The sequence below is a fragment of the Platalea leucorodia genome, assembly GCF_965183815.1.
Source record: "Platalea leucorodia genome assembly, chromosome: 9".
NCBI classification, from domain to species: domain Eukaryota; kingdom Metazoa; phylum Chordata; class Aves; order Pelecaniformes; family Threskiornithidae; genus Platalea; species Platalea leucorodia.
Window position 1 is genome coordinate 7635028 of NC_138831.1, and position 27599 is coordinate 7662626.

The following is a 27599-nucleotide window of genomic DNA, read 5'->3' on the forward strand; positions in this document are numbered from 1 at the left end:
ATGCAGGCTCTGCTCCACCTTTGTGGGCACCTGCGAAGCTGCAGTCAGCTGTACCTGGGAGTACCTGAGCCCTCATTTGAAATGAGGATGCAGCAGGGCCTGGGAGCCCTTGGTGGGGAAGGGAGACCTCAGTGCTGCCCATCTTGGGCTGGGGAGAGCTGGTGCTGCGCTGGGGGAGCTGCACCCCTCCCTGCCAGTGTCTTGCAGTGCTGGCATGATGCTGTAAGGAAAAAATGAGCTCAACAGGCTGTTGGAATGGGTGGTAAAAGCTGCTTTTTTTTTTTTTTTTGATTTTAATCCTTCCACCAAACTTCAAAAACAAGGTGAATTTTTTTATTAGTTTCAATTTGATGAAACACAAATTTAAAACCCTACAAATTTAAAAACATAGTCCTGGGAGGAGGGAATGGATTTCAGTGTTCTCAACAGTGCTATAAATAGTATGTCAGCAACCAGCATGACTATTGCAACAGCTTTAGCCAGATTGCAGACCTGAAGGAAATTCATATAAAGTTTATCATGAGAAAGGGATGTTATGTTAATTGTTATGAAAAGGAATGTCTCCAGTTGTTTTTTGGCGGTTATCTATTGTTCTAACTAGTTCTCTATGACAGGTAATAAATCTTCTATTTTGAGGTGCTACTGATAATCTGACTTCAGCACATGCTGGCAAACTAGTCATACTGTTAGCAAAACTTCCAATTAAATCCAGCAATGTTCCTTATTCAAACCTGAAGGCTTACAGCACTGTTTCTTGCTCAACCCCAAAGCCTGAGAAAGCAGTGGGGAAAACTGTAGTCGGTGTGATGAGAGCAAAGATAACGTGAATTGCCTGCAAGGAGAGCAAGAGCAGGGGCTGATGTTCAGGGATGTTATAGGCAGTCCTTTTGACATCTGAAGGTTCTTGCTTTCCCATAATTTACACTTGTCTAGTCCATTTTCTGTTTCTGATCTCCAAAAGTGGGATGTAGAGAACTGCTCATTTCCTAAAAGTTTATTGAAATCGTGTTGCAGATTACAGGAATCGGTGGCATGCCCTACTCTTCTATCTACCCATCAAGTACTAATTAGATGCCTTTTACAAGAACATCCAAGTGGGTCAATGTCTTTAATGCCTTGCGTGGCCAGGCTTTCACCAGTGAAACCTGCTGAGTATTTTGATTTCATTTGGAGCGCGCCCCTTGCTGCTGTGACCTTGCCTGGGTTGCGCAGCAGATGATGCTTTGCCTCTCAGCCGGGCCTCATCTGCAGCCCTGTGCTTGCGGCACCCTCTGCAAAGGATGATGTGAGTTTGAACTTTCCCTGGCTGAAGAAGAGACTGAATTTTCCTCCTGTGCTTTGCGTGAGAGCTCAGATCAGCAGGGTAAAAGGCAAGTAGCAGTTTTAAGGAGAAGGAGCTGTTGTCGTTCTCTGAAGTGGTGGGGTACCAGCTCCTGGCTCCAGGCTGTGGGTGCATATGGAGTTACATGGGTATGCCTTGGAGAGCGATGGTGTTTAGGATGTTTCCTATCCTTTGCATTTTTAGTAGCTATCTTACACAGCCAGCTGTGAAAAATGCCTTCCAACTTGCAGGGCTGTGCTGGTGTGAATTTGGGGATTTCGGTGAGTTTGGTTTTTCCACTTTGTGTTTTGGGAAATTTGCACCTACTGTGCTGCCAAATTGCAGAGCTTTAATCCAGACTGAGGGAGGCAAATAGATGCTGCCCTAGCAAGGAAAGGACAGGGGAAATACCTCTTGGGATACAGAGATGTGCATGCAGTATGCCTACCTCATCCCTTTCTAAGGATGTAAGCGATGTGTATGTCCTTTATACCAGTACTCAGGGGCAAAGTTTGGGTTTGCAGTATTTCTCATTCAGTCCTGGAGCTGGCAAGGTGAATCGTCCCACCACTGGCTAGCCCTGACCCTCTAATCCCTTACCCTGAAAAGAGCTTTTCTCATGTGAAACAGCAGCAAGATGGGTTCAGGGTTTTGTTATTGCTCTGATGCCCTAAACAGGAGCTGGGCCAGGGCACAGCACAGATGTGCAGACCTGTCCCTCGTGGGGCTGGGACAGCTGAGGGCATCTTCTCCATGCAGGATGTGGTGTGAGCACCTTCCTCTGTGGTTATCCCAAAGCAGCTCTGCTTTCTGCAGCTGTACCTCGGAGCTGGTGCACTGACATTTTCCCTCTTCTTTTAAGAAAAAAAAAAAAACCCTAGCACTTAAACATTTGCTTTGGTAAAGGATGAAATGGAAAAGTAGGTCAGATTTGAAGGATCCCAGCCCTGACAGCATCCCTTCTAGAGCTCCAGACGCAGGTTTTTGGAGAGAGACAGAAAATGACTGCAGCGGTGCTTCTCACGCTCATTTGTGCTCTTTGTGTTCCTGTGCACAAAATCACCCTCAAAATGCCCAGGATAAATTATATCCCCATGCTTTTAAGGGAAGGATTCGGTTGCCAGCAATATATTTATGAAATGAAGCTACCCCTGTTCAGCTCCTTTGAAACTTCGCTGGGTTTTACCAGGAAGCAAGGTTATTTTTTGCTTTTAAACAGTCTAAGCTAAATTAGCTGGAACCTAATTACAGAATGCTTTTGATTAAAGCCAGACAATGCGCTCTGGAAGCTAGGATCAAAAATGACAAGACTTGATGTCAGTGAAGGATTAAGAAGGAAAAGAAAAATGACTGATTAATTTTTAAAATCAAATCAGGATCACTCTTTGTACATGGAACAAAGGTTGCAGGGAAGTCAGGCAAACGTTCTGGACACGGGAAAACTTGACTTTCAATAATACAACTTTTAATTTCATTTCACGGCCACATAACTGAAATCCAAAAAGAAACACCAAAGATGATTTCTGCAGCTATTCTTAGAGATTCGGAGAGAAATAATTGTAAGTCTTGTGTGAGATCTAGAAATCTTAAGATAGTTTGACTTGTAGACATGATACTTTTTGGTCAACATCAGCTGTGCAGCCAAACAGCTGGCTGCTTGCCTTAATCACTGAACCTTTAGAGAGTGCTCCATAATTATTTTCATACCATACTCTGAAAATAACCCTGCTTAAAGAAATTGTGCATGTTGCTAGAAAAACAAATGCTGATTCAACAAAGCTCCTTTCAAAAATACTTTTGTACCTTTAGCTTAATAATGAGCAATGGCCTCATTGCTGTACTGATTTGAATCCTGAAGACTTCTTGTTGTCTGTCTGGCAATATACTGAGACATGCGTTTTTTTCCAAGCTATTTTGCTCTGAAACAAGCACACGTGGGTTTCTGTATGCGGACTTTTTTCAGCTTCTGAGGGTGGCATATTCTGCAATACTGTGGCATTTCAGTTTATTGACCTTAACATACGGTGTGGGGGATTGATGTCCCTGCTTCACCATATCCTCTGGACACAAGGAAAACTGGGAAATGAGGTTCCTTGGGAAATTAGCTTTATTAAGGATTATTTATAGGCAGGGGTGCAAACCTAGAATTGAAAATGGAACAAGGGGGGAGGCTCAGGGGTGCTGGGAAATGTGGTACAGGAGCTGGCTGGGACCTAAGGGGCACAGACTGGTCTCTCCCATGGATCCCCGCACGTGGTTCCTAGTCACATGGATGGCAATTCTTGGCTATCCCAAGGTCTCATATTTTGTTGCTTGTCTTCACTCTAAAATTTAATAACAGATATCAAACAAATGAAGCCAAGCCATGAAATGCCTGGCAATTGGCATCAGGATGGGAGAGTGAACTCCCCTGTGCCAGGAAAAGGTTAAAAGCTCCCTGGTGTAGAATACAGCCCCAGGGGAAAATATTGTAACCTAATCAAAATGACTGGTAGCTTTTGAAACAACGGAAAGATCCAAGAGATGGCACCAAGCTCTCCCTTTTTGGGGGATAATATATTGTGAACAAATTTGATGGAGACCCCGAGAGGATGAAATGACCCTCAATAGTGTGGATCTTGAGAAGAGTGACAGGTAGAGTGTGAGACTGAGGCCTGGCTGGAGCTGGGAAATCTGGTGTGCTAAGCGCCATATGGTCCTCCTAGCGCGTGTGCGAGACCTCATTTCCACACCCAACTGCTCACAAAAAAAATAATGCTGGTGCTATCGCCAGTTGCCTTAAACTCGCTTTAAACTGGGTGACCTCACCGTCTGGTCCTTGCTGCTGCAGCCTGGGTCACCCATAGGTCACAGGCTTTGTCCTCTGCCACATGCAAAGAGAAATGCATTTTCAGGATTTACTTCTTATAGGTGTGTGTGCATGTATATGTAGGTAAGTATATCTGGCTTACATTTAATGTCCAGTCCAGCAGAACAAGAGATCGTTCCCTGCCATTTCCCCATTAGGAGGTGGAAGTAAAATTTAAACCAAAGATGCCCCAAGCAAAGACAAATCCCCGCTGTCCTCTTTCAGCCCCTGGAGGTTGGCATGGCTCTGCCTGCTGCAGCCCTGGGCAGGGGCAGCATCACTACCATCCCCGAAGTTAGCGTCCCCTTCTGGCAATGACCATTTCTCCATTTCCACAGGGACAATTTGGTCCTGAGCCACATGCTCAGGAGTGGTGCTCGCACAGCCGTGCTTGCATTGAACTGCTGCTTGCATCGATCTGATGCTTTCCAGCGCAGTGTGGTCTGCAGTCCATGGGCGTGGAGTGAAAGGCCAAATTTAGTTGGCCTGGTGCTTGGAGGACACAGTGGGAAATTATTTGCCAGAATACAGGTTCAGGCAGGTCAGAAGTCTAATGTATCTTTTGGTAAAGCCCTGGGAGAAAACCTTTCCAAGGTAAGAGTGAGAGGTAGGCACCTCTTGTTGCTTTTCCTACTGATATATAACATCTAACAGATGTAGTTCTTGCACTTGCCATTAATCAGGGAAGCTTCCCACCCTCTGTAGGGTTCCTAGAAATAGGAAAGAAATCACTGCTTGTAGCTGGACAAGATGCTAATCCTGAAATGAGGACTTTAGCTTTTAAACTTGCCATATCAGGATTTCTGCCAATTAAGTTGATTTTTCCAAAGTGAGGAGGGAAGAGCACTCAAGCAATAGTGTCCTGTGGGGGGCTTTGGCCCCCAGCAGTGATGCAGGACTGGTATTGTCGTTTCCCCTATGGCACTGGTGGGCCCTCTCCAAGGAAAGGAAAGGGTGGGAGGTTTCTGTCTTTAGGGAGCATGCTCGTGGTGGGAGGTCCTGTCCCTGTGAAACACTTCTGGTCTCCCCAGACTCTTTTTCATTCATTGTGGAGATTTGTAACTGCACCTCTATGGCATTTTTTGATTAATGCATGTCAAGCACAGTCATCCAGGTGTGAGAATAGTGAATATAATTTAGTATCTTGGTGTATAGGTTCTTGCTGTATCTCCAGTAATTGCAGACATATCTCTGCTAGTTTGAACATATGTTTCAGAGTGTGTTTTATTATGTAGTATCAAAAAAGCGTGGATCTCTAATGTCATTTGCAGAGCAAGGTTTGTACTAGGAGGCTCAAGAACTGAGAAGGAGATGCTTTTACTTCTGAGATAACTGGGACCGTGTGTAAAGAGAGCAGCTGTGAAAGGCAAGAGAGATACCCTGCCATATTGAAGTACAAATACTAATAGCCATCTGGAAGACTGAATAATGGCAAGAAGAGGCCCCAAGCACTGACTAAAAAATCAGGTTGCTGCCATGGTTCTGCAGGGATTTCCAGCCCAAGGGGGAGCTGAGGTGGGGATGGCCAAGCACTGCAGAGCACCAAGCCAAAACACAGCTGGGATGGTAGAAAGGGAATGGAAAATGCAGCTCGAGGGAGCTCCTGTAGCCGCGCAAGCCCAAGTGTGCTGAGCTAGAGAGCAGTGGGGAAACCATCGAGTTTTCAAGAGAGCCCAACCTGCCAGTGGTGAAGGTCTCAAGAATGTTTGCTTTTGTTTTTCTGTCTTTGGCAATTTTTGAACACTGAAGTTTAAGCGCTACTAAAAATCTCAGTATTATAATAGGAGGTAATTAATAAAGGGTTGAGTGAATTAGGCTTCCAGTTTTCCATGGCAGTCAATGGAGATTGGGCATACGTTTTTTCAGAATATACTACCAATAAAATGAAGGAAAAAAGATTCTCTACATCTCTCCCATCTAGTGCTCAGTTATGCCTTTACTAAATGTTTCGGTATTTTTTTTTAATCTCAGGAGGTTTTTGAACTGCTTCAATACATCCACAGCTGTAAGTCTCTCCATGAAAGAAATCTGTTATAGGAAACAGCATGTGAGAGTCACGGTAAACTGCAAGCAATGAAACTTCCCACAGCTGAGAACTTTGGTGGTTACTTGTGCCGGTGCAAACTAACGATGGCTGATATCAGGTACCAGAGCTGGAAATCTCTGCAGGCGGGAGCGTGGATACCCTGTTCTTCTTGGGGACTGAACTAATTTCTTCTTCAGGTGTGAGAGCCGAAGGCGGGTGGCTCGCAGTGACCTGGCCCTGCGTCTCTGCACCAGTGGGGGAAGCTGTGGCTGAAAGTCAGAGGGCCAACTTTGTTTCAGTACCTGCTTGTGCCTTTTGGAGACTTAGGGATGATCTGTCCCTATGCATCTGTGAAGGCACTCTGCCTCCCATGGCACCACGCCACCAGCAGGCAGTTACTAGAATTGCTGAGAAGTGTTTTGGATTTCCTAGAGGTTGTTATTTAAATAAATAAAAAAGCTTACTTGATAATGTTTTCCAAGGAAGAGTTCTCCATTTTTCTTTCCTGTTTTTTCTCCTAGGGCAGAAAGAAAGGAGGGCGCAAAATACAACCACTGTTTTGTGGGGTTTTTTCCTTGAAAAAATGAAATGTAGTTGTAATTCTGACCTCAAAGTTGGTTTTGATAGGGTAAAAAAAGATTATTAAAAAAAAAAATAGAATTGGACTCAGTCCCATTGCTAGCACAGACTTCAGCTGGGTTTGTTGCAGATCCATGGCTTTGACACAAAATCCTCTGCCTCAAATTCCAATGAAACCTTTAAAAGCTCATCTCCCTTGATATGCATCTTGTTTACTCCAAGAATACATTTGGATTTTTTTTTTAAAATAGGGCTTTAGTCTGAGCAAAACTAATTGACTTATTAAACTTTTGCAGATGGCTGATTCCGTACAGGGCATAAAAGCTTCAGGTATTTTTTTAGGCAGATATCGCAGTCTCTGACCTACTTAGGGCCCAAATCCTATTTGAGCACTGGTGTCCTTCTGGTGGCACAACTGGTTGTCAGGGTGGCAGTGAAGTGAATATGCAAATATTTGCAGAATTGGAGCCTAAATCTAGTTGCTGGATATGTGCTGTTAAATAGGGTGATGGGTTTGTGCCCTCAGTGCTTTCCTGAGCCTTTGCTGGGGCAGGACCTGACTCCATCACAAAACCCTCGTGGTGATGTTTTAACGCCACAAGGAACTGGAAACGCTGCCGGCGAGCAAGGGCAACACAAGCATGGATGGACAGAGGGAACTGCTGCTCCTTGCCAGGCTGTGCCACCCAGGATATATTATAATTATTAAGGCTATGTTGGGAAACGAGGCCAGAACGATGGCAACGCAGGACAGAAAATGCTGTTCTGCTGTCAAGGAAATGCTACAAAAGCAGGAGCGAGCGCTGAGGGAGCAGGCGGGCAGAGCCGCAGCCCCGCTGCCGCGGGGGCGGCTGGCAAGTTCGCCCCGGGAGGACGAGAGGGGAAAGAAGGACACGGTGCAATGTGGTGCCGTCCCCTGGCCCTGCTGCTTCCACGGAAGCATGAATAGTTTCTTTGCAGGAGGGCGGGGGGGGGGGGGCAGTTTATTTTCTTCCTTTTTTTTTTTCCTTTTCCTTCCCGCCCCGAAATAAAAATGATTTAAAAAAAATAAATAGTAATAAATTTAAAAAGTGGCGGCGTGAGGGGGAAGCGGGCGCGGGCGGAGGCCGGGGCGGCGGCGCGGGGCGGCGCGGGGGGCGCGGGGCCCCGCCCGGCTGCTCCGCCCGGCGTGCGCGGGGGCAGCGCCGCGCATCCCCGGCTGGCGGGCGGCTCCGCTCCGCTCCGCTCGGCTCCGCTCGGCTCCGCGGGGCTGCGGCGCCATGGAGGCGGTGGACCAGGTACCGCGGGGCACCGCGGAGCCCGGGGGGCGGGATGCGGGATGCGGGGGGGGGAGCGCGGAGCGGGCGCGGTGCTGACTCCCTCTCTCTGCCCGCAGCTCGCCTCCGCGGGCACTTTTCGCGTGGTGAAGGAGCCGCTGGCCTTCCTCAGGGTGCTCGAGTGGGTGAGTCCCTTGGGTGGGGGGTTCGGCCGCGGGTGGGCTGGGGGGGGCTGTCCCCAAAGTGCGCTGCGCCCCGCGGAACAGGTGGGAGCCGGGCTGGGACGGCGGCGGGGGCTGCGGAGGGGCTGGGGACGGGGGACACGGGGGGTAGGGGCGAGGGGCTGAGGCCGGGGACCCTCATCCTACAGCGATGTGGCCGGCGGGGCGGGCTGGAGGCTGGGTTTGTGAGTGCCGCCCCCCCCCCCCCCCCCCCCCCCCCCGTGCTGGATGTAAAAGAATTTTTTTTAAAAAAACGAGGAAAAACCAAAAAAATCCTCATTATGCATTTAGCAAACTTGTCTCTGGGCCGAGCGGGGAAGGAGGCAGATAATTGGTTTGAGGAGCAATGTCACTGTTTGTTGCTCTGATGCTCATTTGTAGTGAAGTCTGCAGGTCAAATGACATTCATCGCCAGTAGGTCTGCGGGAGGAGAGAGCCTCTCTGAGCGGAAAGTTCAGAACATGTCATGGAGGATTAATCACATTCCCCTAACGCCGACTGGCTGGGGAATTATGTAAGCCGCGTATTTTGGGGGGCGCGTCCCCGTGCGGGTGCGTTTATCCACATGTTCACACCCGCCGGGCGCAGCCCGGCCGCGGGCTGTTTGCGAGGGGGTGTTTTGGCATGTTGGGGGCAGCTGCTCGCCCCGGACCCGGTCCCTGCCCACGGTCAGCAGCTCCTCTTCCCTGCTGGTCTCCTCGAAGCACCAGGTCCTGTGGATCTGGGTGATGGGGAGGTGGCGGTGCCATGGGTTTGGGACAAGGTGGCCCCGCAGCAGGGTTACCTGCGTGCAGAGGATGGACAAAGTTCCTTGTGTTCCTTGCCCAGAGCTGCCGCAATCCCACCCGATGCTGCTGCTCTTGCCTTGAGGAGAAGTCAGGACGTCCAGGGGTTGAGCCCCAGACACCGGTCAGGGGGTGCTTCAACCACTCTGCAGCGCTCGCCGCGAAGCAGGAGAACGGGGAGCAAAGCTATTTCTATGGCAAATAGCTGCTAGGACCGTGGTCTCTTGACTGTCTGGCCGGTGAAGCTGTGTCTGATGGTGGTTGGGAAGCGAGGTGCTCCGGGAAGGGCTCTGGGCCGGGGGGCACAGGCTGTGCCCTCAAGGAAGCTGTTCCCGCCGGTGCGTTGGCGTCCTTGGGACAGCAAGTGGGAGCTCTTTTCTCTCTTGGCAGTTTCCTAGGTCTGTAACTTCTTCTAACAGCCGAATATAAAAGCTGCCTTTGTCATGGTTGATAGCTATACGTAGAACTCTTCTGGCTGCTCTATCTGCACATTGCCTGTTGGTATATATATATAAATGCACATGCGGCTGTATGTAAACAGGCTGAGGTGTGTCAGTCCTTGGCAATAAGGGAAGGAGGGAGAAGGGTGCAGAGTGTGTTAACACTTAAGATGGTCTGAGAACTTACTTTGTCCCCTTTTGACGTGTCTGTGTAAGTAGAAGTAAGCACATTTTAGTGTATGATATCTCAGAGTGTGGAAGACTTCGTTTTGGTTTAGGTTTTTTTTAGCGTACTTGAAAGGCTTTTTAGATTACCCAAATTCTAGCTCTATTCACTTCATCTTGTTGCTCCCATCTTCCTTCTCCTCTCACCATGCCTACCAACTGCTCTCCACCTCTCTCTACCATCTCGTCTCAACTAAATGTCCATTCCTTTTATCAGCCTAATTATCATTTTAAACTTTAAAAAAAGACTCAATGCTCCAGCCAATTCTGCGTCTGCTCCCACATTCCCCGGCAGCCTTGTAGCCCTCAGTGCGCTTGATCAGAACAGGCAAATTACACCGCTAATTGCTGGATTTACAGCTGTTTCATTTCAGGTGTTCAATGATGTGTGAGTGGGGTTTTTTATGCAGAAAGTGCTGGTGACAGTGGAATTTATTAAACCTGCTGTTGTTAACGCTGATGAGTTTTCTGGAGCTTTGCAGCAATCACCTGTCAGAGGGTGCGACCGGTGTCGTGCCAGTGACATGGCAGCTGAATCATAACGCCCAGTTTGACAGAGTTTTAGGAACTGGGAAAGCAAGTGCAAGTAATTTTATTGTTGTTTTCTTTTGGCTTATTTGTCATCTAAAAGGGAGGTGTTAACTTCTGCTTTTGGAAAACTTAGGGTTTTTAATGCATATTTCCCAGAAAGCCAAGGTTTGGATTTCTAGTGTGAAAAGCAAGCAGGTAGGACACAGAGGTGGGGAAAGCCCTTTCTGCAATCTAAGAAGGGGAAAACTGGCATTTCTGCCCTGTTGTTTGTGTACTATAGCCCATATGCTACTCATGGCACCTCTTAACACCTCCCACTTGAGTCCTAGATTGCATCTGCAAAGAAATAAAGTTCATAGCCCAGCTGGTGATGCAGCGATTCTGGGTGTTGGGTGGCTCTTGTGCTCGGGGGGAGGCTTTGGGGTGTTGCAGCACAGATGGCAGAGGTGTGGGGGGGTCCTCAGAAAGGCTGGTGGGGTGGCAGTGGTGTAGACCGAAAATGGCCTCAGCTGGTCCAGGCAGTCCAGCTTTGAATGTGCAAACTCATCTTTTGGGCAATTTGAGTAGGCCCACGGTGGCTCAGGGGACAGCACGTCTTTATTCACAAACCTCTTGTACAACGGTGCTGCTGAAATTTGTGTATTAACGAGTGCAAACATCTGCAAGTCTGGAGACAACCAGGGTGGCTGTAGGTTTCTCAAGTGTGAAACTCTAACTGTTGCAGAAGCAATCTATAGGTGTGCAAATTCCAGTTTACCTGTAGTCTGGCTCAGACATGGGCCTCTGTCTCGAGGAGCAGGGACTTCATCTGACCTTCTTCAATCTTCTGCTTTGACTGTCACCTAACACCCAGAGAGAAGATGCTGAGATAAGACTGATTCTTCTGAATATTCACAGCACTGTAATATGTTTTCATTTGTATTTCTCATGTACTTTGTAATCTCATTTTCAGCCAAGAAATTGCATTTAGAATTCATTAAAAGACAATATTGGCTCAGGCCCAGGGAAGATTGAGAGAGAGGGAAGAAAAAGAAAAATTACTTTTAGCAATTAAGCAAGAGTTGCATTTTTTGAACTCTACCTTGGTAATAGGTTGTGTACCTACAGTATGTGGATCACAAATCTGGGCTTGGAAAACTGCACACAGCTGTACAAGATCGGCCCTAGGTGTTTCCAGCTTTGAGTCAACTCTTGCTTCGTGGCATGTGCTGGGGGCAGGGAAAAGCTGTTTAAAAGCCGTGTTTGTTCTTGCTCCTCTTTATTCTCTTGGCTGCTACTCCACAGATCTTTGCATGAGAAGAGGGTCTCCTTCTGAAGCTTATTTCTCATGGTAATCTGCTGTGGCACTACAACCAGTTGCAATGTCACTGTTACAACTTCACTTGAGAAATGACTGTTCTATACGTGCACCTGACAATAATGAATAAGGAAAGATGAAAGAGAAGAAATATGTTCATTCGTCTCCCTGGATTAATTTCAGTCCTGTGGATCTCTGGATGTGTTTAGACTGCTTTTACTGGGGTCCGCAAAAAGTAAGCAAGACAAGCAAGTTTGTTGTGGTCTGTTTGTTTTGCAGTCCTTGCCTCTCTGGAGCCCTACAAGAGCAAATCCAGTGAAAACCAGGGCTCTGCCTCCCAGTGGGATGTGTACATGAACTACCTCCTCTATAATCAGGTGGTTACCTGCGAAAATATTTTTGTAAAAATGGAAACTTTGTATCACTAGGCTGAGGTTTTTTCATTACTTTTGCTGCTTCCTCACAGTGATTTGCCACAAACAACTTTCCTCCTGCAGACCCAAAGCAACCTGACATTTGTCCAGTTTTCGTGTGAAATAACAGGAGCTGCAGTGCTGCCCGTAACACCTTTCCCTGTAATCCTTGACAAATAGCAGAGATGCAGAAACTCCACCATTTTGCAAGTTGGGAGGCGCTGCGATTGCCGTGCTGGTTATCTGCAGGTTGTTGTTTTAAAAGACCGTGCAACAAGCTCCCTACTCGGCTGGCTTGCAGCCCTGCCTAGGCTGGTATGGGCACAGCAGAGGGGGTATTTTGGGCACAAAGACCGTACAAGTGGCTCAGTCTAAGCCAGCGCTGCTTGCATCAGGGCAGATGTGAGTCATTTATGTTGCAGGACAAATCTTGTGGATACTGAGGCTTTTCTTGATAGGGCAACTTGGAAGTGGGCATTAGGATGTTTAATGAACCCAAATGAGTCTGAGGAGTTGTTTTAATTCTTGCCTTTGTGCAGAAAAAAATACATTCCAGGCCTTGCATGAGTGCAGATCATCGCTGCTCATGAGCATCTTCACGGGATGTGCCAAAGATTTCCAAAGCAGCTCAGGGCATTTGGACAACAAATCCCCATCCACCTCTGGTGGAAATCGGACAAAGGAATTGCGAGGCGGTTTCAAAACTCTGTGTGTACATGGACCAAGCTAACTTTGCTTTGCTTCCTTGCCTTCATGATGTGGTCATTTGACTTGTGAGCCAGGAAAAAGGCCAGGCTGTTGTCAGCCTGGCAAGAGTCAAGCTTGCTTTGATTGTACAGCTTCTGAAAGGGTTAGCAACCCTTGCCTTGCAAACAGATGTGTATTTGGAAGGCAAAGGGAATCTGCATCTTGAAAGACTGATAATAAGTCTTGTCTTTTGTCCTAATGCTGATTGCTCATCTGGCCATGGAGCGCTTTTGTTGGATTATATTTGCATGCATATGAATGGACATAAGTAGCTGCATGCTTTCAAGTGTGTCCTAGAAAAGCCTAAATATCTTGAGATGCTGAAAATAAATGAAAAATAAGAAGGTAATGCTTGCGTGAGGCATGTGTGATTAGTAGCTTGCTCTGTATAGTGTATTACAGGCCTGAGATATTTTATAGTTGCTTGAGACTCTTCATCACGTTTGCTTGTGCTTGTTTCATTTTTGATTAACCAGAAGGCTGCTTTCTACTATGGCACAGGCAGAGACTTTAGGTGATGGAGCAGGGTAACCTTGCTGAAGCTTAATGCTCCTCATGGATGCAGGGCTGCAAGAGTTGAGTGTTTGATCTTCTCTACCCTCATATTGAAAGAAAAGCCTTAATAAAAAGAATATTTCTTTCTGCCTGCCGATGTTGCTTATGCAATGCCAGGATGAGAAGCTGCATTTAGTGCTGGGTCCATCCATTTTGATGTGTAAGATACACAAGCAGATGTAAAAAACGTATTGTCAATTTTTTTGATGTCTGCCTTGGGATGTAGGTATCTGGCTGTTCTTGAAAACCTGGTCCCAGTTACTGCCTCAAAGGTCTTGTATGTGTAGAGTCAGGTCAATAAAACATGTGCCACTTAATCAAAAAATGTAAATCCATTTCTATGGTATTTTAATATTAGAAAGGTAATTACCATGTAACTAACCCTTCTCTGTAAGCTGCCATTAATTGGATGATTTCTTATAGGCAGCTTAGCATAATGCATGCAAAATACACTGCAGCTCTGTACAGACAAAAATTGCCACAGTGAAACAACGGGATGTGAGCATCCAAGAGACCCGGGCCCTGCGAGCAGGCTTTATCGGTCCTTGCCATTGGACGTACGACTTCTGAACACGTATCGGGGCACCGGTAATCTGCAGGCAGGAAACTCTGTTGGCCAAGTTATTTTTATGAGGAAGAACTGGGAGGTGGATTTTGCCATTAGACATCAGGCTCTGTTTTGTGCGATAGGAAAGATCTGAAAAGTTTTTGTAGTCTCGCTGAAGACAGATGTGAAAGCCATAGGTCACTCTGTCAGTGAGACTGGATAAAGGCAGCAGAAGAATAACAGTGTCTACATGGTATTTTACCTTGTGGTCTTAAAGTCTCAACTTCTGGGAGTCTTGTGATTCTGAAACCTTTGGCTTTGATAAACCATATGCTTTTAGATCTAGAGCAGAAAATCTGTCTTGTGATCCCATGGCTTTATGCAGACTGCGGAGAGTTGGCTGTTCTGCACGCTGTTCACAGGCGTGTTTATCTGTGTGCCTATCTTGTTGGAAACTGAGAACTGTGCTAATCTTGTCCCATCGAAAAGTTGCTGTTAAAATGGCACAAACGCTGGTACAGGCAAGGAGGGAAGGAGAAAAGGTCAGCAATGCCTGACCACGTTGCAAATAAATGACATCTTTCATCTGAAAAGTACCTACCATTTTCCACTTAGGCTCACGTTGTGATCGTGGAAGAGTTGATTTTAAAAGGTCACCTAACAATTCATTTAAATCCTGATGATTCTCAAGCAGCCCACAGTGGGACCTGGTATAAACGAGTTATGTAGGATTAGCACATATGGTTGAGATACAGTGCTCCAGGAGGCAGGAGTTTTTGGAGTTATGTACTGCTTCCATGGAAATCTCTGGGTGAAACTGGTAAAATCTCCTCATGGTAAGCCACCCTCTCAATGGCAGAATCCTCTGGCATTATCCAAGTGTGGCTGTTGGAAGCATTAAGAATAGAACATGAGGAGAGAGACTCATTAATGCTAAATTTGATTATATATGCAAACCAGGTTTCTATGAAAGGAAGAACAAAAATGATCTGACTTTCAAACTAGCAAGAAGATGCATGGAGTTAGAGGGTTCTGCCATTAGACATACACGGTTAAAGTCTCCTTACCAGTTTTTATAAGGGAGATGTTTCAGCCATCACTCCTGTAAATGAGCATCTGCATAATTGGAGCCCCGGGTAAAAGCCCTGCATGTTGACGTTTCTGGATTCAAATGTTGCAGTCTGGGGAGGACAGGCTTGGAGGTGCTTGTGATAAAACCCTTTCATCGTTTGGATCCTGTGGTCCCTAAGTTAACCTGGATTCATGGCATTACGTGTGATCTCAAGAGGCAGGAGACCTCCTGGTTGCGGGCTGAAGTCTCCACTCTGCTCCGGGAGAGGGGACCCCCTCCTGACACGGGAGAAGCAGAGAGCAGGTAACGCTGGGCTCTGCGCAGGGCTGGCGATGGAAGGCAAAGTGCTCACGCCACGCCTCTGCAAGCGCAGCTTTCTCCTTTGCCACTGAATAAAAGCGGTTAAGTAGTATTATGGTCCTGGGGTGCAGTGTGGAAAACAGCACTCGGCCGGCTGTCCAGCCCAGCAACTGGCCAAAGGGGTCTTAATGGCTTTTACTCTCAGGGGGGATCTGCAAAGTGCTGTAAAGAACATTATGGAAGGGAACATACAGTGTGGAGGTGCTGCTTTTAAGGTGTCTGAACAGAGTGGCATATGTACTGCAAAGTGTGACATAGTTGCTAAGGTGACAGCTTGCTTGCTTTTTGGCAAAAGCAAAAGAATACTGAATATAGACAAACTGTAAGCTTTTGCTTTGTTTAATTTGCACGGTTTTATCTTCTGGCCATTGTAGAGACTTCTCAGGTTTCTTTGGAAGCAGTGTTTTCCCAATACTTCACTCGGTTAGAAAAGCTAATATTGCTCCCCATTCTTAAGGAAATGCTTAAACCGCATAAAATGATGGGGGTTTCAATGATTATAATTGTAGATACAAATTATGGCATTAAAAGGGTTTGGTAATGGCATTCAGTCAAGTAAGGAAGTATTCTCTAAGAACCTTTTATATAAACAAAAAATATTAGGTGTTGCCTCATTAGCAGCCTATGGATGTGGGCACATCCATGGGTGCACAATCCAGAAGATTTTTACATGTAGTATTTGTATGCATTTGCAAACTGCTCAGACCTAAGCTGAAATGCATGGTGAGGTGAGAACTCCTGTCGGTCAGGCTCAGAGGCTGGTTGTGGTGAGAGGGAATGAAGTCCAGCCAGGGACTCTTGCACCGGACAGCTTGGTCACTGCCATGGTTGAGTATTTTCATAATGCTGCTAGGGGAGAAGGATCAGCAGAGGATTAGACTGACGTGACCCCTCAAGAGTGGGGGTTTTCCAGACGAGCAGCCATCTACGGCATGAAGCAATGCTATGGTCCTCAGTGTGGAGAGGAAAGCAGAAAGGTCTCACGAGCCTGATGCTAATTTTGGTCCTTGAAGCAGTTGGGTATGTGCACAATCCAGGAAAACTGGCCAGGAAAGGCTGAAGTAATGTGCTCCTTGCCCTTTATTGTTTTACCTTTCCTTTCTTTGTGATGTTCTAGTGGATAGATAAATGTGTTTCTCTGAACAAGCTGTTCTGTCTGTGCCTTTTCCAAAATGCCTTAGCATCTGGGCAGAAGGCTGTGTTAGAGGCAGAGCCTGCGGGAGCTGCTGAGCTAATGCTGGGGGAAGGAGAAAGTGCTGCAGCCTGGAGCTTGGGATAAAAGTTGGGAGGAGCTCTGTGGGCTCCTGTTCCCAGATAAGTACTGGTGCAGGTGCCCCAGACCCAGTTTGGCAGTGCCATCGCAGAGCAGAATTTAGCATGGGTATTTTCCGAGTGGTCAGAGATCATGACACCCTATGCAGGGAGGGATCGGGGATGTCTCTTTGCTAAGAAGATCCCAACGAGCATCCTAGGCACTGAGATGTGCCAGGCAGCAGTGGGGAGGTAGTCTCCTATTTCTCTGCGTTAAGGAAGCAGGAGAAAAGCCGTGGACCAGGAAGATTTCAATGAAGTGTTATAAATTTTCAGATGGGAGGTGTACAGTTGAGACCCACTGTCAGAAATAAATCTGGTTTGACTGTCTTGCAAAACTCCCGACCTGTCAACTTGATCTTTATTCCATGAGAAATACCAGAGCCTGCTGCAAACAGCCCGACTCAATATTCACTAGAAGCGCTCCTGAAGTATTGAGGGTGAAATTCTGCCCAGATCTCTGAAAGAAATGTTACCTAACATCGGCAAGATCATTGATACATCAGGAAATAATTTATAGTAACATCTCTTCAGTAGCTCTTTGAATTTCAAAAAGAAGTTTGTGTCTGTCCTCAGTCTTCACTTCTCCTGATGTTAATGCTCTGCCCTCCTGTGTTATTTCTCAGGTGATGCAAATCCAAAGTATCTTTGGCTTGAAGGGATAAGCCTCAGCTCAAATCCTTTGGCACTTGCATGTTGGGTGCTTGTATTGGGGCCTCATGTTTGACACAGCATCCGAATATTAGGTGAAAAGCCTCTGTGGCAGCCCAAATAATACTATAGAAGTAACAAAATCTTCCTTGCCAGGTTCCCAAAAACCAAGGAGACAACTGGCTTCTTGGTTCAGCCTCCCTGATGTGGGCCGTATTATGGCCTATGGCGGCTTTCAGCATCCAAGTCAAAATACCCCAGGATACCAGGAAATATCTTACAGTTATTTAACAAGCGAACTTGGGCCTTGCTTGAAGTGTTTTCAGAATAGTCTTCTCCCTGGCTGTGTGCTGGAGGTATGCTCGAAGCAAAACAAAACAAGCCAAGCCCCTCATCTGTGTGCAAGTTCAAAACCACATAGTTGCTTCCCCCTGCTACTGCTCACACAGAGGTGATGTTGCACACAAGAAAGCACTGATCTGCATCGGTTTTTTTACCCCATTTAAAACAACCCTCGTATGGAGAGAGTGGTGGCTGGGAGCAGTTGAACATGGCAAGGTCACAGCTCCCTGTTGGGACTATAAGGGGAATGATGCCCTTGGGTGTATGTTGTGCCCAGCCCAATGGGGTTAGGTTTGATACCGGAAATTGGGTTATTACTGCAGAATACATATATTGCAATAATTATCCTTTGGAGTTGAGCAGTTTTGTCAAGTGATTTTTTAGAGACTGTGCTTGAAAAACCTCTCCTTGCAAAACTAAAGCCAGTGTGGGATTCCCCCACTGCCAAATCCAGCAGCCGATAAATCCGGCAGAGCTCTCCTGATTGTCATCTCCAAGGGCAGTCAGCGTGCTGGAGTGGAATTAGGTCCCGGTTTGAAAGAACACGCCTGCCAAAAATTAAACAATGGATGCCTTCCTATTTAATTTTAACATTTTAATTAAATTCTTTGCTGCTGTGTGCCTTTGATCTCAGCAAGCTGATATACATGGTGTCTGCTGTTGTGTTGTAGCAGCGTTTTGTTCTAATCTTGCACGCAGACGCAAGGACGCATTTGAGTATGGATAAAAGTGCAGAAGCTGCATGCTGCCAAGTACTGAGCGCATCGCAAACTGACTTTTCCGATTGGTGACCAAAGGCATGTGGACAGGGAGATTATTCATGAATATGGCTCAATAGAGCTTCTTTCTGAACATATTCTCTCCCCATTTTTAATCTCCTGTGAATGGTGCTGCAAGAAGAGTTTCTGTGATGGAATTACTCATTGAGAGCTTTGAGGTCAGGCGCTGAGAATTTTATTGCAAAACAGAATCAGTTTCAAGTGGGATAATTAATAAAGTTTGATCCCCTAGTCCGGGAGCAGAAGCAATGCCGTATGGCTTTGACTGGGCACGTCTATTGATTAGTCCCAGCCCCGTGCCCGGTTTGAGAGCATTTGACAGGCTGCTGGCCTTCTACACAGCCGTGCAAAATGTGGGTACCGAGAAGCACATAGCCAAGCAGCTCCACTGCAGCTGATTTCTGAATGTGTGGAAAAGTCTTCAAATAAAGTCGTGGTTACACATTTCCCCTGCGCTGCTCATGGCTGGGCTTCGATGGTGATGGGAGGAGGTAAGCAAGCTGGGAGCGTGCGGTATTTTCACGGCGAGGAAAGGTATTAGAGTGAGCTCCTGCGTGTTTTATAGCCTGGGGCAGGTGACTGAGGGGTGTGTGGAGTATTTGTCCTGTGCAATTTGGGCTTTGCCTTGATGTCAGGGAAGTGGCCGTCATCGCTGCATCAAATAGAGTCATTGGTAGAGCTGGTTTGGAAAAAGGAATTTCATTTCCTTGGGGGAAGGATAATTTTTAACCTAAATTTCCATTGGAAACTTTGGCATTCTAGTGAGATTGTGAATAAAGAAATATTTTTGCCAGAAACTACAATATTTTAGCTCAAAATATTCCTGTAAAGAAACAGTGGTTGGGTTGTATTCTCCTTTTCCTCTCTGCAGCCCAGAGCATCCCCCTGCGATGCCCCAGGCTCGCTCCTCCTGGAGGAGTCGGTGACGGATGACGTCAAGCGTGACCCTCCTGCGCATCGGGGCGGTGTAGCCTGGCCATGGAGCCTGATTTACAGAGCAGGGGCAGTGCAAGGGGCCAACTCAAACTCTTTGGGGGCACAGCAGTAATGTTCCCAGGACAGATAGTGCAAGCCCTTAGCATTGGGGCTTGCAAAGAAGAATTGATATTTTTGGAGGGAAGATGACAACTTTTTTGGAAAAAAATGAGCAAGTCTAAAATGCAGAAAATGTCCTGGTGGAAAATTTTCATCTGACTTTTAAGATGGCATGTGCATATTGGTGTTGTAGTCTATGTTTATATCATGTGCCTAGCCTTTTTTTTTTGTCAAACATGGAGTTTTTGAGAGCTGCACAGAGCCAGTACAGTCCACTTAGCAGAGTCAGCGAGCTGCATTTGTGAGCCTCCTTGGTTTGCTGCGTTGGCTCCGTGGGCTGTGCACGCTCCTGCTCTGCCGTTGCAGCCTGTCACTCGTGGCAGGCGGCTCTGTGGAGAGGGCGCCCGTTCCAGCACAAAATCTGTGCCTGTCCAGATTGCGAGGCCCTGGCAGGCAGCAGGAGCTGGCTTCGCAACGGGCTGACATATGCAGGGGATGCTGGGTGTGCCACGCGGCAGAAAGCCTCCTGCCGCCGCCGCGCGCGTTACGGCACTTCCCGGGGAGGGACGATGCCGTGAAAATGAGCTCCTTGACTGGGGTCCTCCACGGCCTGGCGGCGCTCCCCGCTGTGGGGACCAAGTGCTGTCACTGCTTTTTTTTTTTTTTTCCTTCTTCTTTTTTTTTTTCCTTTCCTTCTTTTCATCCCTTCCAACATGGTTTTCACAGCAGAACAACAGCAACAGAAGACTGAGACGGGGCTTGGGTCTCATGGCAGAACTGATCCAGCACAGCTTGCATTGCTGAGGACTTAAATAGAAAAGCTCTTTCTGCCATATAGCTCACCATGGCATAGTTAATTCATTTTTAAAAATAGTTTTCCATCTTTTTGTTTATGTGCTCATTAGCGCTGGCCACCCATGGGTGCAGTGTTGGTTGTTAACGCAGCTGAAGAGGCTCTGACGAGCTAATAAATGTTTTTTTGTGCAGCTTAGTCCCTGAAAAGTAGTGACTCAGCAATGATCAAACATCTCTCATGGGACAAACAGTTCCCAGCTATTCCCAACTTGCAATAAAACCTGTGTGTCACTGGGCTGCCAGGAGGCAGGGCTCAAGTACCCCACATCTGTATTACTTCTGCGCAGAGAGATTGCTAAGCATGTCCTGGGTGTTAGGACAAGAGTACTCTTGCTTGGTTTTAAAGAGATTTTTTTTCTGGGGATTTTTACACTCCACCCCGTGATGCGCTTTGGGATGCATTCAGCTTTCTCTTCTGAATAGGGCTCCAGATGATGGAAATAAATTATCATAAATTAGAATAGATTGCACTCTTCAGCATCTCTACATCTGTCATTATGTTTCTTTAACAGTTCAGTTTAACATTTATACACACTCTGACAGCAGCTACTGGTGTGTATGCTATAAATATTGGCTTGGAGAAGACATTAATGGAGTTTAGGTAAACGTTTGATGCCGCTGAGATTCTGTTCCATATGGTGGTACACAGTGAAATCAGATTCAACGTGCCACGTATAGCGCTCTTGTATTCCCTATAGACTGGCCTCCTGGCATTTCATCAGCTTACTGCGTTACCAAGAAAGCGCAGGTGCCTTCAAAGAGGAAAGTGAGCTTCTTGCAGTCTATTCTGGTTTTTACCACCTGTATTGTTTTCAATGTTTAAAGCCAACACGTAGCATGGACGGATGGGAAAGGCCCGGGGAAAAGAGATGTCTCGCAAAAGCAGCAGTCAGGAATTAGGCAACGAGCTGCAGGAGTGCTCTGCTTTGAACATGTGTGAAGAAAACCTACGGGATTTTCTGGTCAAAATGCCATTTTGTTAGTAACTGAGTAACAGGGTGAAAGCTTTGCATGTTGGTTGGTCACTGTTGATAAACCTGAAATTTGTGACTCTCAGTCCCTGACAAAACTGTCACCAAAACCATGTGTGGGGAGCACTGCTTCAGGGTTTGAGGAGTCTGGGTTGCATCCCACTGACTTGCAGGAGGACAAATAGCCGAGACCACCATGGCAAGAGTCAGGAAGAAAGACATTCTGGTCCCTCTGGTGTTCCTTCCATCATTCAACAGAATTTAGATGGCTCCCGCAAGTCTTTTTTTGTTGTTGTTTTGTTGGTTTGGTTTTGGTTTTTTGTTTGGGTTTTTTTTTTTTTTTTGCTTTTGCTAATTGCAGCACCTGGACTAGTGTAGCCTGCTCTGCAGTATTTCTGCCTCCTCTGCAGTATTTCTCTGAGTTACCCTATCTTCAAGCTAGCATTAGGGTAGGAAGTGTGGTGTTTGGCTTGGCACTGCGGAGGGGCAGTTGGGGTAAAGCAGCCAGGCAGCCCAGCCTCTGCGCCTGATGTGGGGCCCTGGGAAACATCTGGCTCGTGCCAGCCCGGGGGCACATCTGCTGCGGAGAGGAACGCGGCTGCTTCGTTTGCCCCTGTGTAATGCAATGTAAGTAATGAAGTAACCGTAATGTACAAACTGGCTCAAAGCAGGGCAATCTGAAGAGAAAGTGCTCTTCACACTGTAAATTGCTAAAGGTCTTTATGATGCCAGTGAATTAAAAATCTGAGAAGAAAAAGCCCTCCAGTGCTGTAAGTTCAAGATGCATCTTTTAAAAGCTGCTGGTGGGGAGAGGAAGAGATAAGTTATCTGAATGGAAATGTATTTAAACTCTGTATCTTGTACAGTTCTGGGTTACTGCAAAGAAAACAGTGTATTCCCTGTCACTTGGAGAGCTGGAGAAATATTTGTATAGACTGAATGGGTTTCTGTGATAATGTTACCCCTTTTGATCTGAATCGTTAGCCAGATTTTCAGACCTTTGCAGGTTATTTCTTCTTTTAAAAGGAGAAGTTGCTTCAGATATCTCGGTGATGCACTGGTGTTTATTCACACTGGCAGTGCAGAGGAGCCTGGTGCGTTCCCGCGTTGAGTGAGGGACACTGTGCTCACAGCCTCCTTCCCCCCGGCTGGGCAGAAAGCCCTCTCTTACCTTTTCTCAAGTTGCCAGGTTTTATCGTTGTTCTGACTGCTTGTGTGGTTCTTCTGCCTCAATTTTTCTCTTCTTTCTGGCTCCTGCAGAAAAAAATGTTTTGCAAAACCATTAGCAAAATCCTTCCTCCCAGAGCAAAATCTTGCCTGTGATTTTCCTTTGAACAGCTAGTTGTGTCTGTTTGAGCTTGAGGCTTGCATTTATGTCTCTTGAATGATGCTATAAAGGAACTAAACTGTATTTAAAGAAAGGCAGCATTTACATTCTCCTGATGTTAAAGACATTTTAGCCCAGCCAACAAGATTTCATGGTGAGCCATCCTCTAGCAAGGAACCTTCAGTCTTCTCCAAGCTGAAAGAGAAGCTGGACTCTGGGGAGCAGTTTCAAAGCATTGAAACTGTTTTATTGTTATTTGTTGTATTTCTTTTCCACATCTTTTGGCTCCTTGAGGCCTGGGCACTTCAGACCTGGATACTCTGGGTGCAGCCCCTACCACAGCTATGACAGGCACGGGTTTCTCCATGGTGCCCTCATATGAGCATGCTGAATTTGAAAAGGGATGTGCAGCGGGAGGGAATTAATGTAAACAATCTGCATTGGCTCATTTGTCATGAGAAAATCTCCTTGAATTGTTTATTTAATTAATTGCATTTTTTAAATTTAGCTCTGATCTAGACTGTAAAGATACTCTTGGGTGGAAGGGAGAGAAAGGAGCCCTTATTCTGGGTGGCTTTTTCTGTTTGTTTTCAAGTATACATGATGTTCTCATAGGAAATGGGTCTATGTACTACTTTTTTTATTAAACCTGCCAGATTTTAGCTTTCACATATTACTGACATTCATAAATCCCAAAGCTATTTCTTTTAGGCTTTCTATTCCCATAGTAAACCTGGAGATGACCTATTCACAGTTCCTACTGTCACCTGTACCTGGCTGAAAGGCCCTTCGGGGTAGGATGGGAGAGAAGTCACACTTTTTGCACTCCAATCAGTGCTGGATCTCAGAGTTTAAAAATATCATAAGTGAAAAACATGGATGTGAGTCATACAGAAAACACCCTTCATTTCTAAGGAAATATAAATATCAGAGAAACACATTCTTCAGATGTTTCCTCCCCCTGAGAGGCAGCCACATCTAAGATTTCTGTTTGAAGTGTTCAGTCATAAACATTGGTCCCCTGCTGTCAGAGTGACCACTAGATACAGGAGACGCCTGTTAAATGTTAATGCCAGAGCTACACCAGTCACGAGAGCCTGAGTGAGCTTTGCACAAAGGGAAAAGGTGGAGAAGGCTGCAACTTTGCTTCTTGGGTCAAGATACTCCAGCGATTACAGTCTGCAGTAAATGCCTCACTTCTGGAAAGTCTGGTGCTCACTCTGGACCTCAATGCTCATCCACATCTAACACATTCGTTGTCATATTCCAGGACAGCATATCCGCATGCTTTTGCGGGAGTGAGCCTGCTCTTTTCAGTCATCCCCTTTGCCCCTCAGCAGCTGGGAGACTGATTTTGTATCAGCTGGCCTTAGTGGTATTTTTGAAGCAAGCATGTGTTAAAATGCATATGCATTTTCCTGTGTTTTTACAAGATTAATATTTTAAAGGCTATTTAATACAAAATTGCTGAAAATTATTTAAATCTGAGACATGCTGGAGAGATCAGAGAACTCTTATCAACTGTTGAATTAGTAATGTTGAATTAGACATGAGAAAATCCTTCTCAATTTAAGTGGCTTTTCTCATAACTTTTTACATGTTTAATATCTTCATTCATCCTTCTAATAATTGTTCCAGATTTGGCTCTCCCTGAGTATTCATGCAGATGGGCACAATGCATACAGTTCAGGCTCTGATCCATTCAGCCAAGCTGTACATCCCTGAGGACCATCAGGAACCCCCAAAACCGTTTGTCTCAGGGATACGTTTTCCCCTGTGGATGCAGTGCAAAGATTGAGCCCTTCATGGATAATTTCATACTTGTATTTAAACAACCTGGTTGTGCTGCCGTCTGAGAGAATGGAGATCATGAGTGCCCTTCAGTGTAGACACTTCAGCATTATCTTCCAAGAGTCTTAAACTTAAAAATTTGAACGAGAAATAATATTTGCACAATATTTTGCAAGAATGCTACCATGAGGCTCTGCAAGGGAAATTACAAATATTGCAGATATTGCTTTTTTTTCTTCATAACTCTTGGAGGGGGTCAGCCTCTCTCCAGTCCCCCTTGATAACAAGCTGCTGTGAGAGCTTAGCAGAGCAATATGTGTCCTGGTCGCACCAGATGGATCTCATTTGTGTTGCTGTCCATAGTCATGATAGGCAGCAAATGGAGTGGAGCCTGAGGCAGCACTTTGCTGCCTGAAGTTGGTGCCTGATGAATTACGGAGATAAATAAGGCGAGAGTCTGCCTTTGCTTTTCCCTTTGAGTGTGCACATAAGTGTTAGGTGGCCCATGTTTGAAGAGACAATGTGAAATGAGCTTTCAAATATTTCCTTGAAGTTGTCTTAATTATTTCATTATAATGGTAAGGAACAAAGCAGAAGAATCAATACACCTAATTATTACATCTAAATGCAAGAGAAATTAGCCAGTGAACTCTCCCTTCTCTGGGGAAGATTAATCTTCCTATGCTCTATTTCAAATGTCTTCCAGAAAAATGAAAGGCTTATCACCTAGGAAACACGCGGTCCTAATCGCCCAGGTCTGGCACTTGGATTTACAGGCGGTGAGGGGACTCTTGGTTGGTCTTCTGAAGCACCAAATTCGCTTGTTTGGCTTGTGTTTAACTGTTGTAGTCGGAGTTTTGTAGCTGGGTGATTTGAATGACAAACATTAGCAGGACATGCACCACACGTCATCCCGAGGTGCCTTGGCCAGCTCTGGCTGAGCTGGTGGACCTACTCAACACCAGGCAGTGCCATGTGGAGGGGATGGGTTGGGTCCTAATGTGATGCTGTTAGTGGGGCAGCGCTAATTAGCTCAGCTTCTCAGCAATGAAGTGCTGTATTAATGAGTCTATAATGCTTACAGAGCTGTCTTGTTTACCTCTGCACTCTACCATACAGGCTTTTTTAATAGCTACATGAGACTCCAAGAAGGTATCGTGGCAAACAGCCACCAGATGCTTACAGGTGATCCTGGTGGGACTTGATTCTTCACCCTTGAATTAGTCACTGAATTGAAATAACAAAAATATTTCCCGCATACTAGGTTTAGCATGGCAATAAATTCTGGTTCTAGCTCCTTGCTGCTGAATTGCACCAAGCGAATGATACCTCGTGATACTTTCTCCTAGGTTAATTATAACAATTTCAAGCTGTGACACAGATGTAAGATGATTCCAAATGGAGTGTTAAATGAATAAATTCATCTTTATATAAAATGTGTTTAACTCCCGCCCCCCATAAGGTCTGACTTTCTTTATATTTTTGTCATTTGTTGTCATGTGTCGTCCTGGTGGAAATCCAAGTCTGGAAGTCCTAAGATGTGCTTCCCCAGAATATTACCACATTTTTGCACAGGCAGATCACGCCCAGGAAGAGAAGGGTTAGGTTTATTCCTTGCCTGCAAACCCATCTCAGTGTAAAGACTCAGCAGCTAAAATAGGAAGTCTAAATATGAGAAAAAAAGAGCCATTTCTTTGCATAACGCTGGGGAAATCAGCCTTACAGTTCACAAACTGAGATGACAGCTCGCTGTAGGGAAAACTTCAGTCCATCATTATTTTGCATTTTTGGGTTGCATTACTCATGGCAGTTTATTAATTAGTTTCTATTTTGCACTCTTTCTTAAAAGAAGACGATTTCTACTCATTATGTATCACCCTTGTACCTTTCTTCCTTCGCAAATTACTCTTTGCATCATGGTCAGTTCCCATCTTTCCTGGCTGTCGAGTTGATTAACTGGGTGATGCTGACTGGAGGGCATGGGATGGGCCACGGATGCACCACCTGATTATGTGGTCATGGAAACCCCCGGAGGTAAGACCTCTGTTATGAAAATAAATTGGGATTTTCTGCCAACTAATGGTTGGCGAAGCTTGCGCTAATGCTAGATTCTGCCGGATGATGCACTATGGAAGCCAATTAGCCTTTGCTGATAAGCTAGGCTTTGATTAAGTTTTTCCAGGCTTTCTCATCGCAAGAAACATGTATTACTCATTAAACATGCAAATGCATTTGCAATGTGTAATTACAAAATTTTCTAAAGGAGCAACCTAGTTTGAACAGGGCTTTTGTTTCACTCTTATTCCTTCGTTGCGCTTACCAACTCAGTCACACAGTCTAATTCAGCAAACATAATTGACTGGTTTTAGGAGTTAAAATATCCTGTTGTTGAATGTTTTATGCTTCAAATCCTGAGTATAATGAAGACCACTGCGGTGGGTACGTAAGCTATCTGCAGCCACTCTGAAAGCCTTGCCCTTTGCAGCAAGCCTTTGGGAAGCAGTGGGCTGGCAATGCTGTGATCTGCAGCTTGAGCCAATTTAAAAGTGATCTTGTCCCGATAATGCTGAGAACAAACTCTTTTTCTGCAGCCATAGGCAGGGATAACTTATCCTGCTGAATCTGTAGCTCATTGCACTTGATGGGAATTCGTTTATTGATCCAATTAGCTCCTGACCTCTTTACAGGGTGATTGTGGATGAAACAATGTAATTAAAATTGATTATGGCTGTGTATCATGTCTTTAATCTTTGATGCTAGATTTGGATATCATGGCATGCCTTCTCTAGCTGATAGTGGATTGTGAAGAGCATCAAGGAGTTAATGTATTTTCACACTCCTTAGGAATACGTTTTCTGTGTTACATTCTCATATATCGTGTTGTTAACTGAGTGACAGTATCATGTTTCTTACCTGGTCATACATATTATTATAGCTTTAGTCACTTCATCTTAGAGATTGTGTGAGCTCGTATATCTGCATCTGTATCCGTATGATGGTGCTTCAGAAAAAAGCCTAGGCAATGGAAATTTTGTTTCCAGGTCTAATTCATAGTTATAGTCCTCGAGTGTAGCAAAGGCATTCCTAGAGCTAGATGCATATGCTTCCTATTTGTGGTGCCTTGAGTTTATTGCATGCCTAATAACATGGAAATCAGTTTTCCTACTCAGAGTTATATACTGTGGTACACTGATGTGATCTAAGTTTGGCATAATTAGCATTTTCTGATTGAAACATCTTGCAAAATTCTCAAATCAGATCAGAAGGAAGAAAGACAGAGGTGGGCAGTGTAATGCCTCACCTGCACTTTCCCC

At 45.7% G+C, this 27599-nt stretch overlaps 1 protein-coding gene across 1 annotated transcript in view; it reads left to right on the forward strand.

Moving 5' to 3' along the window:
• Positions 1 to 7887: 7887 nt before the first annotated feature.
• Positions 7888 to 27599, forward strand: part of SYNPR (synaptoporin) — a gene marked incomplete at its 3' end in the record, with an annotated part of 109436 nt that continues 89724 nt past the window's right edge. Inside the window, exons 1-2 of the mRNA XM_082321514.1 lie at positions 7888 to 8051; positions 8150 to 8215. Of these exons, the coding sequence (XP_082177640.1) occupies positions 8034 to 8051; positions 8150 to 8215 (84 nt within the window). The 5' untranslated portion in view covers positions 7888 to 8033. The remainder of the gene's footprint in view (positions 8052 to 8149; positions 8216 to 27599) is intronic.